Source organism: Schistocerca americana, chromosome 3 (assembly GCF_021461395.2).
Source record: "Schistocerca americana isolate TAMUIC-IGC-003095 chromosome 3, iqSchAmer2.1, whole genome shotgun sequence".
Lineage (NCBI taxonomy): Eukaryota > Metazoa > Arthropoda > Insecta > Orthoptera > Acrididae > Schistocerca > Schistocerca americana.
Genome location: NC_060121.1, coordinates 659,630,608 through 659,644,114, shown reverse-complemented (window position 1 = coordinate 659,644,114; position 13,507 = coordinate 659,630,608). Strand labels below are relative to the sequence as shown.

At 42.8% G+C, this 13,507-nt stretch overlaps 1 protein-coding gene across 2 annotated transcripts in view; it reads left to right on the top strand.

The window, feature by feature from the left end:
• Positions 1 to 13,507, top strand: part of LOC124605776 (putative aminopeptidase W07G4.4) — a 99,322-nt gene that overhangs the window by 39,342 nt on the left and 46,473 nt on the right. For both annotated transcript variants that reach the window (XM_047137661.1, XM_047137662.1), the window contains exon 6: positions 7,347 to 7,525. In XM_047137661.1, the coding sequence (XP_046993617.1) occupies positions 7,347 to 7,525 (179 nt within the window). The remainder of the gene's footprint in view (positions 1 to 7,346; positions 7,526 to 13,507) is intronic.

Below are 13,507 nucleotides of genomic sequence, written 5' to 3'. Positions count from 1 at the left end.
ATTTGCAGTTGGCCTGTGGGAGGATGCTCTGAACAGCCAGTGTGGATGTGGGAGAGAAAAGATTGAGGACTTTTATTAAGGATAGGAATTGACGGGTGTGTTCATTGGCTGAGTTGATGGGTAGGTGAAGGATTAGGTGGGTGAGGGCAATGGATTGTTCAGTTTGGAACTGGTATAGGGACTGATGGAAAGAAGGGTTGCAGCCAGAGATGGGAACTTTAAGTGTGAAGCCTTTGGGGGTAATGCCAAATGTCAGACAAGCCTGAGAAAATAAAATATGGGAGCGTAATCTGGCTAGGGCGAAGGCATGTTTGCGGAGGGAATGTAAATAAAACTTAATGGGGTCGTTGTGGGGGTGTTGTGAGGGTGACATGGTATTAGAAGGTGGAAAGTGTAACATGAGGCTGAAATGAAAATGAAAATAAAAGTATATGGGGAGAGATAAAGGTGAACTAGAAAGTAACTGGAGATCTGGTGTGAAAAAAGGCGAAAAAGTGTTGGTTAAAGCTGGGCTATGTTGATCGTGTAGTGAACTTGGGTTGGTAGACAACGATGTGTACAAAGGTTAGGTGGTTGTGTTGCCAACAAAACACGTTAAACGGTGGAGAAATTCGGGAAAATTTCGAAAAAACTGCGTGTAAATGTATATGGCAGATTATGAAATTATTTTTTTTTTTCCGCTTTCAACACTACTGCTGCTATAAAATCACACCGTTTCTAGTTCACAAACAGTTCCTTTCACCTATTAAACAACCATTTCAGCTAGTGCTAATAACTTTCGCTTTATTTCCATTTCCGTTTTTCCCACATCACTGATAATTTTAGCCCCTTCCCACAAGTTTTAACGTCATTATTTCTTCGTCAGACAATTGTTAGCCTCATTTTCATAATCTGCCACAACAAAACCACTCCTTTTAATACATTTACACTCCCTCCAAAACTTCAAAATTCCAATCAACACAGTCTGGAACCACAACACCCTAATTCAGTAGTTAACCTTTCCTCCAAACCTCTCTCCCAATCCAAAGCCTCTGTCCTATCCACAAGCCTCACCTTCAGCCCCACTCCCAGATTCAGCCAAACAGCCCTCGTCAAAGATTTACTGTCCTACACTCATACTCTCTGCTGGAAATATCACTTTGCCACGAAGAAAAATGATCCTAATCCTACTCCTAATGATCCAACTTCCCAAGACACTATCCAAATTGAACCCTGCCTGGAACAGTTCCATCCTCCGTCACAGTGAGACCCACCTCCTCTGCCTCAAAATCACCCTCTCCAAACCTTCCAGGAATTTCTAACTTCCAGCCTTGCCTCTCAATCCTTCTTAAAAAACCTTAATCCTACTCCCATCATCACCACTGCTGAAGCCCAGGCTATCCGTGATCTGAAGGCTGACCAATACATCGTCATTCTTCCGGCGGACAAGGGTTCCACTACCGTGATACTTGATCGTCGGGAGTATGTGGCTGAGGGACTGCGTCTGCTTTCAGACAACACTACATACAAAGTTTGCCAAGGTAATCCCATTCCTGATGTCCAGGCGGAGCTTCAAGGAATCCTCAGAACCTTAGGCCCCCTACAAAACCTTTCACCTGACTCCATCAACCTCCTGACCCCACCGACACCCCGCACCCCTACCTTCCTCCTAAAATTCTCAAACCCAATCATCCCAGCCACCCCATTGTAGCTGGTTACCAAGCCCCCACAGAATGTATCTCTGCCTACGTAGATCAACACCTTCAACCCATTACGTGCAGTCTCCCATCCTTCATCAAAGACACCAACCACTTTCTCGAACACCTGGAATCCTTACCCAATCTGTTACCCCCGGAAACCATCCTTGTAACCATTGATGCCACTTCCTTATACACAAATATTCCGCACGTCCAGGGCCTCGCTGCGATGGAGCACTTCCTTTCACGCCGATCACCTGCCACCCTACCTAAAACCTCTTTCCTCATTACCTTAGCCAGCTTCATCCTGACCCACAACTTCTTCACTTTTGAAGGCCAGACATACCAACAATTAAAGGGAACAGCCATGGGTACCAGGATGGCTCCCTCGTACGCCAACCTATTCATGGGTCGCTTAGAGGAAGCTTTCTTGGTTACCCAGGCCTGCCAACCCAAAGTTTGGTACAGATTTATTGAGGACATCTACATGATCTGGACTCACAGTGAAGAAGAACTCCAGAATTTCCTCTCCAACCTCAACTCCTTTGGTTCCATCAGATTCACCTGGTCCTACTCCAAATCCCATGCCACTTTCCTTGACGTTGACCTCCATCTGTCCAATGGCCAGCTTCACACGTCCGTCCACATCAAACCCACCAACAAGCAACAGTACCTCCACTATGACAGCTGCCACCCATTCTACATCAAACAGTCCCTTCCCTACAGCCTAGGTCTTTGTGGCAAACGAATCTGCTCCAGTCCGGAATCCCTGAACCATTACACCAACAACCTGATAACAGCTTTTGCATCCCGCAACTACCCTCCCGACCTGGTACAGAAGCAAATAACCAGAGCCACTTCCTCATCCCCTCAAACCCAGAACCTCCCACAGAAGAACCACAAAAGTGCCCCACGTTGTTACAGGATACTTTCCGGGACTGGATCAGACTCTGAATGTGGCTCTCCAGCAGGGATACGACTTCCTCAAATCCTGCCCTGAAATGAGATCCATCCTTCATGAAATCCTCCCCACTCCACCAAGAGTGTCTTTCTGCCATCCACCTAACCTTCGTAACCTCTTAGTTCATCCCTATGAAATCCCCAAACCACCTTTCCTACTGTCTGGCTCCTACCCTTGTAACCGCCCCCGGTGTAAAACCTGTCCCATGCACCCTCCCACCACCACCTACTCCAGTCCTGTAACCCGGAAGGTGTACACGTTCAAAGGCAGAGCCACGTGTGAAAGCACCCACGTGATTTACCAACTGACCTGCCTACACTGTGACGCATTCTATGTGGGAATGACCAGCATGAGTGGACACAGGCAGACAGTGTTTGTCGGTAATGAGGATCACCCTGTGGCTAAACATGCCTTGGTGCACGGCCAGCACATTTTGGCACAGTGTTACACCGTCCGGGTTATCTGGATACTTCCCACTAACACCAACCTATCCGAACTCCGGAGATGGGAACTTGCCCTTCAATATATCCTCTCTTCCAGTTATACACCAGGCCTCAATCTCCGCTAATTTCAAGTTGCCGCCACTCGTACCTCACCTGTCATTCAACAACATCTTAGCCTCTGCACTTCCGCCTCGACTGACATCTCTGCCCAAACTCTTTGCCTTTGAATATGTCTGCTTGTGTCTGTATATATGTGTGTGTGTGTGTGTGTGTGTGTGTGTGTGTGTGTGTGTGTGTGTGTGTGTGTGTGTGTGTGTATACCCATCCTTTTTTCCCCCTAAGGTGAGTCTTTCCACTCCCGAGATTGGAATGACTCCTTACCCTCTCCCTTAAAACCCACATCCTTTCGTCTTTCCCTCTCCTTCCCTCTTTCCTGACGAAGCAACCGTTGGTTGCGGAAGCTTGAATGTTGTGTGTATGTTTGTGTTTGTTTGTGTGTCTATCGACCTGCCAGCGCTTTCCTTTGGCAAGTCACATCATCTATGTTTTTAGATATATTTTTCCCACGTGGAATGTTTCCCTATATATATATATATATATATATATATATATATATATATATATATATATATAGTGTAGTTTATGTTCTTTTTTATTTCATTTTGCTATTTCATTGCGGCAATTTTTGTACCTGCATGTCTGTTTGGCTCAGTCTTTTTGTTTTGGATAACACCGCGACTAAAAAAGTTTAAAATACAGTCGTAAACATCAGTTCCTGTTCGCAAACAAGCGGCTCCAGGTACTGAGATACTGGAAGCTGAGGCTGTGTGCCGTGTTCCTGGCAGTCTTAGCACTGAGTTGAGTAAGACCTACAGTTCCATTTGTTGCTGTAACATTTGTTGATCATTGCAGCTCCTCATCTAATGGAAAACTATAATTAAAATTAGATAAAAGAAAAAAAAATGTGTTTTCTTTACAAATTATCCATATACATTAGTATCAAAAATGAGGGGGAGAAAAAAAAGCTATTACCCGATTCATCACTTGAACCACTTTCTCACTCGTAATTACTTTCATCATCACTGACATCAGTATCAGAGTCAGTTTCTCTGAATAAAATGTCCAGAACTTCACTTTCCCAGAAGCTCCTGTCATTTTTCCTCAGAATGCAAATTTACGATTGTGCGACAAGTGAAAATGTCGTCAAAGAACCGATCACTACACTGACAGATATTCTACTCATGCAAGTGATACACAGAACTCATCAACTGCTGTTGCATCTAGTGGACAAAATATGAACAACTGCAGTTATCTCACAGCCGCCAGCCTTGTGCAATGAAAAACACCTTGCAGTGACCAAAAAAGCGGGGCCTGTACGGGTTGCGGGTGCAGTCCACATGGCCGAAACATGTGCGCCCATTAGGCGTACGGGAAAAGTGTTGGATGTGTCAAGTGATACATAGTGTATACAAAATGTTACATTCAGATGTTTCAGTATTTCAGGTACTATTTACAAATACAGCAGGAATACTATGTAAGTGAACAGTACAGATAGCATTTAGTTCATTTTTCAGTAGCTTCCGAGGTGTGTTGTGGTTGTCAAGTCAGAAAATTGGTTTGATTTAATGTGGCTCTTTTGACTAGTCTGTCCTGCTCAACTCTCCATATCTCAGCTTTACTATTACAACATGCATCTTTACCATTTCAGAAGACAAGCATTGGTCACCCCCTCCCATCTCCCCCGCCCCCCCCCCCCCCATCTCCCCTGCCCCTCTCCCGCCTCCCCCACCCTGCACCTGCCAAATGTGCATCACCCAGTCAACCACAAGGTCGTTGTCTGGCCCCCTTTCAGATTTGCTCTCACCAATATGCCTTTCACTTACATTTTCAGAATAGTTTGCCTTTTAAATATCACATAATGTGGTAGTGCACAAGCACCCACGCAAATATGCACACACCATCATTGTATGCATTTGCTTCTCATTTCTGCTAGTTTGTATCATGATGCTGAATTGACCTTACCTTTTCATGGTATTGTCAAGCAGCATCTCAAAATATACTGGTGTTTGATCCGCATTACCGATTTGCAATAATGTATAGGAATGTTCATGGTGCACATTTTGTCACATAGTGATGAAAATTCACGACTGTGTCCTTGTAATCAATTGAAAGCCATTGAATGATGATTGTTTTGTTCTAGAAGCCTAATAGTTTCTAATGAAAAATCTTGATAGCCAGTCCTGGCTAACTTTGAAACTGGTAATGCCTCGTTCTTTGGCTAAAGCCAATGTTTTGAGAGTTTAAACATTTCACTAGTCACTGCACATCCATGTTGTTGCTTCTCATCTACATAATCGTACAGCCTTTTTCAAGGTCCAGATGATTTGCGTTTCAGCTGGGGAATGCTCAGCTATTACCAATTGCTTCTTGAAGCCAGGTTGTTTTTTTTTGCAAATACAACCCTCACTCTCATCGTATTTTCTTCCCACTGTACGGTTTCCAATGGTCTTTGGTTCTTCAATAATTTTAACTTTTTCTTTAGCTGTGTATGAACAATAATGAGAACTTGTAGCCCTAATTAATAAGTTAACACTCCGTTAACACTTCACTTGTAACATGCAATTGACAAGTCACAGACTGAGGCCACAACAATTCTATAGTAGTATAATAGGATCTAATGTTGGAGGCAAAGCAGTACAACATTATTTCAATTAATCTGCACACCCCAGTTTTTTGTCCTTAAATTTGGAGATAAAATATGTACGGATTATTCAAATATGTATGGCATTTGAGCTTCTCTTGGAGAATACTGTGAACACCACAGTAAAATGCTTTTGATACATCACAGAAAATACCATTTCGCAATATTTTGCCATTTAAATTTTTTATATTGTGATTTGTGAACGGAAAAATAGCATGTTCTATGGAGTGACCTTTTTGAAGTCCAAATTGACACTAAGTATCTTATACACAAAAAGATGACACTGTATTTAGCTTGTGAGAGGAAATGCCCATCATATTGTGCCCAGTCACTCGACTTTCATACAAGTCTGAAGCTGATATCTGTAATGACATAGAGCTGTAGTATAAGCAGAAATCATCAGTGTATAGTAGCGCCAATGAGACTAAGTTCCACACCATTTACAATATTGTTTATTGCTATAGCAAAATTGGCAGTAATTACTACTAATCACTGAACCCCTGCCACTCCCGTCACACCCTACTTTCCCTTTTTCTTGTGCTTATTTGGACTTGAAGCAGTGTACAATAAAAATTCCTCCATAAAAATTAGCATGCAGCTGTGATAACCTCATTTGTGTAATGTGGATAACATATGGTAATGCCATATTGTATTGTATGATCTTTGAAGTTCAAAGAATACAACAATAAGATGTCAGTGGTGTGCAGAAGCATTTTGGAGTGCTGATTCTAGGGTAAAAGCGGTGGACCGTGTTTCTCGGAAATGACATTGGGATTGAGGAAGAAGTTTTTTAGATTCCAAGCAACAATGAAGTTGATTATTAACCATTATTTCCAAGATTTTATATTAGCTGGCTGACCTCTCAACATAACTTATAAAGTGGTCTTGAAAAACCATATTAAAAAGGGACATTATAAGATTCTAGATGGTGACAGCAAAATGATAAAGAGCTGCATTCTACTGCGCATCACTGATTTGTAAAGATCTACTTGTAACTGCTGGATGCAGACATTTCTGTGAAGTGTGCAACTGCATATTCAGAAATATTTAAGAGGTATGTGCAAATGTCTCCCTTAGAGATTTCTGTAGAAGAAAGATGGCCACAAATGCCCATATTTGAGAAGATTGGGGGTGGTGGGAGGGGTTTCCCTCCTAGATGAGATGTGTTACCTTAAAAATTATTTTCTTCATTTTTTAATTAAAAACCTTTCTTTCACATGGAGTTGTTTAAATGAAACTAAATTGTTCGCTTGTGGATAGTGTTCATTGCATTGGAGCACTTATCTACATTCTGTAATAGCCTCTTCTATTTCTTGAAACTGAAGTTAGTATTATATGAAAGCTATTATTACTGTTGTTAATTTAAACTTTCTTTAGATCATCAAACAAATTTCATTTAGGTGCACAATGTAAGACAACATGTTTCTAATAAGTGGGAAACAGGCTTGAGAAATTGCTATGCCCGGCTAAAACTGTACCATCATTTTACACTGTTTTATAAAGTTAAACAGTTTAAAAATTCAGCTTTTAATAAAAACATGAAATGTTTTAAATTTTTAATCCAGGTGGACTGCTAGAGACATTGGTGGTGGAGATCCGGAGCGTATGGCTGCACCACGAGTAGAGGAGTATGTGCGCAAGCTGTTCGAAGGAAATACACAGATATGTATTGAGACAGTGAGTGATGAAAGTGTTCTGTGTCAAGAGTATCCACTGTTCGCCGCTGTCAATAGAGCAGCAAGTGGTGAGTTGATGTATTTGTATTTATAAATCTAATTTAAAGAAGGGGCTATGATAGATACACATAGTTTATGGAACTTTCAAGCTATATTTATTGATGTCCTTGTAGACTGACACTACTGGTTTTGCGACATTTTTAGTTGCATCTTCTGACACATCTCTGTATAAAAAATTACCAATACTATTATTATAGTGAAAATGTATTTATGTAGTCAGAATAAATTATTTGTGAATTGAATAGTTAAAAAACCCATGAGATTAGAATTAGATTAACCAATATGCTTAACCCTCAAGTGGGCACGCCTGTTTATAAAGTGCGCCAACCAAAAATAAAATGATTTTGTGTGGTCCCAGTTTTGTTTCACAACTGCAAACACATACTTATTCCTTCAGTATTGCTTCAGGTAACAGAGCAATAAATTGTGTTGTCGTACGTCCAAGTGAGCAGCAGCAATATAAAATACAAAGCGAGCTAGGCGGGAAAAAACTTTATGACCAGTTAAAAAAAAAATGACCCCAGTTACAAACTAGCAACATAATCCCACATTGAGGCAATTGTCTACGAGATAATTAGTGACCGAATAAGCAACTGACTGAGATCTGATGCAATTGCACTGCTTAATGCTTCGAATGCGTTATTACTGTCTCTTTAACACGTGTCCTTGACAAAAAAGAGTTATAGTGAAAATTTATTTCATCATTGTTTAATACAACAGTAGTTTAGCTTATATTATGTAAGTTTATTTTCTCCTTGTTTAAATAAACTAAGATTAAAATGTGATTTATCATACTTGACTTACCTTGGTAACATAAGGAAACCTGTTCTATACATGTGTACGAAGTGCGCCGCGCGTGTTATGAAAAATGGCGCGCCCGCTCGAGGGTTAAATTGTTACATAAAGTGGTTGTGTTATGAACCTCTGATAAGGGGCTACTGTTGCGTATTGATTTTGAACATATACTGGTGTGTTGCAGACTTACTTACATTACCTGTTACATTTAGCTGTTGTAGTTCACTATTGACAAGGTATAATGGTCGACATTGACCCACAGTATCCTCAGCAATTGCAGAAGTTCAAATTACGTGACCACCTTTCATGTCTAGGTAAAAACAAGCAATTTATTCACCCAAAAATTAGTTAAACTAACCTTAAAACCAATCCCGTTGAATATAAAATTTGCAGATGCCCTGTACAATTCAGAACATTACTGTTGTAACTTGTAAATGTTTCATACAGATAATGTGAGTGGCCTTATAATAAAACTTCTATTGTAAGGTGGTAACTATAATATCAGCTTAGATCAGGTTTAATACTGCAGCCAGCATAAACGTACAGAAGTGAACTTACTGATTGCTGGTGCTGTGGTTAGAAACCAGTACACCTCCTTAATCAATGAAAACGGTTGCAACATCTGTCCCATAATATCAGTATGTAGACCATGTCTAACTAATGGCCTGTCATGAGGTTGCAGCGTCATGCACAAGCCACAAGAATTGAGCAGACTGACCAGCAGTCTGGGAGGGCACTATGCACGAGGTGCTGGAGTCTCACTGAGTGAGGTGGTGCAGTGGTTAGCACACCGGATTCGCATTCAGGATTATGACTGTTCAAACATTTTCGACCATCTATATTTGGGTTTTTCTGTGATCTTCCTTAATCTCTCCAGGCAAATGCCAGGATGGTTCCTTCAAAAGAGTACGACCAATTTCCTTCCCTTTCCTTGACACAGTCAGAGCTTGTGCTCCATCTCTAATGAGCTTGATGTCGACAGGACATTAAACCCAATCTTCCTTCTTTCTTTAAGACCAGCCTTCTGTATAACACAATCAAAATACCTTAAGCTATAGAACCTCCTAATTTACTGGTTGTAAGTAATCATAGTTTGCTAATATTCAGTTGTTTCAGCTCTGTATAACTGTTAAACGAATAGTCTGCTGATTGCGCAATGGACCTTTTAATGTGTTTTTCTTCCACTGCATTTAAAATATTACCCTTACCTTCTTTATGTGGTATTTCTAACTTATTCTGAGGACTTCTAATAGAATGTTGGTCGTCTCATAGATGTGTAGTTAATCCAGATCTGGAGCTGTTTCCATTATGACGTTTGTTGAATCATGTATCAAATACTCTGCCTATTCATCCTATGTAGTGTTTTGGACAGTTGTTACATGTAATAGAGTAAATACCTGCATTTTTATATGGACTACTAGTTGGTTGATTGCAGTGGCTGTATCTGGTTCCTTCGGTCAGTGGAACAAAAAAAGCTGGAGCTGTTTTGCTCTTTGTCAGTTGTCTATCTATCGTTTCAGAGGAGAAGCTGGAGTAAGGGAGATGATGGGAAATTCTTGTTACTTTTGTTGTGTTGCATTTGTGTTAACATAGTGAAAAAAAACCTTTTCAAATTCAGGATACCTCCTTCTTTTTCATTATTTCTGTATCTGTTTTATGGACAAAGTGCAAGTCATTACCATTTGAAGTATGATACATTGTATTAACCTTATATTCATGATCTGATGCTTGAGTTGATAAGGAAATACTATGGAAGTGCTGAAGCAATGAATGAAAAACTGCCTTCTTATGTTTTAAGTGATGATTTGGAGAAAAATAAATAACCGTGTCCGTGGTTCAGGGTTCACAGTAAGCTTCAGATTGAAAAGTACTATAACATGAAGTAGAGAGGATATTGACTGCAGACTGGCAATAGTAAAAAAATCATTTTTGAAAAATAGAAATTTGTTAACACCGAAAATCAGTTTAAAGTATTAGGAGGTCTTTTCTAAAGGTAATTGGCTGTAATATAGCTTTGTATGGAAGTGAAACATGGATGAGAAACTATTCAGACAAGAAAAGAATACGAACCTTTCAATGTAGTGTTACAGAAATTTGGGGAACACTTACCCAGATGGGCTGTAGACAAGGCAGACTGGGAAGCCTTCACCTCTGCTGTCACCGTTGACTCTCCCCCATATGGTGCCATCAATGTGGCAGTTGACCAGGTCACCACTACTGTCATTTCTGCGGCGGAAAATGCGATACCTCGTTCTCTAGGGTGCCCCCAGCGAAAGTCAGTCCCGTGGTGGTTGCTGGAAGTCGCTGAGGTCATTAAAGAGCGTCAGTGAGCTCTACAGCAACATAAGTGTTACCTTTGCCTAAAGCACTTAATATCGTTTAAACGGCTCTGTGCTCGCATTTGCCAGCTTATAAAAAGATGGAAACAGGAATGTAGGGAGAGGTATGTCTTGACCATTGGAATCCATACGTCACCTTCCCAAGTCTGGATCAAGATCAAACGTCTTATTGGGTACCAGACCCCAACGGGTATCCCTGGTATTCACATCAATGGCGTATTGTCTACCGATGCAAATACAATTGCCAAGCACTTTGCAGAGCACTGTGCCTCTGCGTCGGAGAATTAACCCCCAGCCTTTGGTGTCCTCAAATGGTGGATGGATGGGAGGGTTCTTGCGTTGACTACGCGCCACAATGAGCCCTATAACGCTCCATTTACAGAGTGGGAGCTGCTCAGCACCCTTGCACACTGCCCCATCACAGCTCCTGTGCCAGATTGGATCCACAGTCAGATGTTTAAATATCTCTCACCTGACTGCAAGCGGCATCTCCTCGTCGTCTTCAACTGGATCTGGTGTGACGGCGTCTTTCCATCACAATGATGTGATAGCACCGTCATTCCGGTGCTCAAACCTGGTAAGAACCTGCTTGACGTGGATAGCTATTGGCCCATTAGCCTCACCAACGTTCTTTGTAAGCTGCTGGAACGTATGGTGTGTCAGTGGTTGAGTTGGGTCCTGGAGTCATGTAGCCTCCTGGCCCCATGTCAGGGCAGCTTCTGCCAGGATCGCTCTACCACTGAGAATCTGGTGTCCCACGAGTCTGCCATCCGAACAGCCTTTTCCGTATGCCAACACCTGGTTGCTGTCTTTTTTGACTTATAATATAAAGCATATGACATGGCCTGGCGACATCATATCCTTGCCATATTGTATGAGTGGGGTCTCCAGGGCCCGCTCCCGATTTTTATCCAAAACTTCCTGTCGCTTTGTTCTTTCCGTGTCCAAGTTGGTGTCTCCCTTAGTTATCCCCATATCCAGGAGAATGGCGTCCAGCAGGCCTCTGTATTGAGTGTCTGTCTCTTTTTAGTGGTCATTAATGGTCTAGCAGCAGCTGTAGGGCCCTCAGTCTCACCATCTCTGTATGCAGATGATTTCTGCATTTCATACTGCTGCTCCAGTACTGGTGTTGCTGAGCGGCACCTACAGGGAGCCATCCACAATGCGCAGTCATGGGCTCTAGCCCACGGCTTCCAGTTTTCAGCCACAAAGTCGTGTGTCATGCACTTCTGTCACTGTCGTACCGTTCATCCAGACTCAGAACTTGACCTTCATGATGATCCCCTCACTGTAGTGGAGACATGTCAATTCTTAGGACTGGTTTTTGACACTCAATTGACTTGGCTTCCTCATCTCTGTCAGCTTAACTGGAAGTGCTGGCTGCGCCTCAATGCCCTCCATTGCCTGAACAACACTAATTGGGGTGCCAATCGCTCCACGCTGCTGTGGCTCTACAGAGCCCTTGTCCAATACTGAATTGACCATGGGAGTGTGGTTTATGGTTTGGCAGTGCCCCTCAGCGTTGCAATTACTTGACCCTGTGCACCACTGCGGGATTCGACTAGCAACAGGAGCTTTTAGGTAGAGTCCGGTGACCAGCATACTGGTGGAGGCTGGGCTTCCTCCATTGCAGATCAGATTTGCACAACTGCTCACCAGTTACGCTGCACACATTCTTAGTTCTCCTGAGCATCTGAATTACCATCTCATTCTCCCTCTCGCAGCAGTCCATCTCCCGTGTCGGCAGCCCAGGTCGGGTCTGACGATTGCAGTTTCTCTCCGAACTGGAGTCCTTCCCTTTACCACCTCTACTTGCAGTCCGTTCATGTATGCTTCCATGGTGTGCACCTTGGCCACAGCTTTGTCTGGACCTTTTGCATGGCCCTAAGTACTCTGTTAACCCCGCTGCTCTCCGCTGTCACTTCCTCTAGATTCTTGACATGTTCCGAGGCTCTGAGGTGGTTTACACCAACGGCTTGATGGCTGATGGTCATGTAGGCTTTGCGTATTTTCATGGTGGACATATTGAACAGCACTCGTTGCCAGATGGCTGAAGTGTTTTCATTGCAGAGCTGGCGACCATGTCTCGTGCTCTTGAGCACATCCACTCATGCCTTGGCACGTCATTTCTCCTGTGTACTGACTCATTGAGCAGCCTACAAGCTCTTGACCAGTGCTAGCCTCGCCACCCTCTGGTAGTGTCCATCCAGGAGTCCATCTATGCCCTGGAACGGTCCCGTCGTTCGTTGGTGCTTGTGTGGACTCCACGATAGGTCAGAATCCCAGGCAATGTACTTGCCAAACTGGCAACACAGAAACCACTTCTGGAGATGGGCATCTCCAAAGCTGACTTGCATTCTGTCTTACGCTGCAGGGTTTTCTGGCTTTGGGAGATGGAATGACATAACAGTACGCACAACAAACTGCGTGTCATTAAGGAGACTACGAATGTGTGGAAGTCTTCCATGCAGTCCTCTTGCAGGGAATCAGTTGTCCTCTGCCAGCTCTGCATTGGCCATATATGGTTAATGCATAGTTACCTACTCCGTCACGAGGACCCACCTCTGTGTCGCTGTGGCTCCCAAATGACGGTCATCCACCTGTTGCTGGACTGCCCACTTTCAGCCGCTCATCGGTGGGCTTTTAACTATTCCAGTTCCCTGCCTTCGGTGTTGAGCAAATGTTGCCTCAGCAGCAGCTTTGGTTTTTTCCATGAGAGTAGGTTTTATACTTGTATGTAGGTTTTAGTGCATGTCCTTTGTCCCTGTGTGTCCTTCACCCTAGAGTGCTTTCAGTGTGGAAGTTTTGATGTGTTGCAGAGTGGCTGGCTTTTTCTTTTTATTCTCGTGGTCAGCC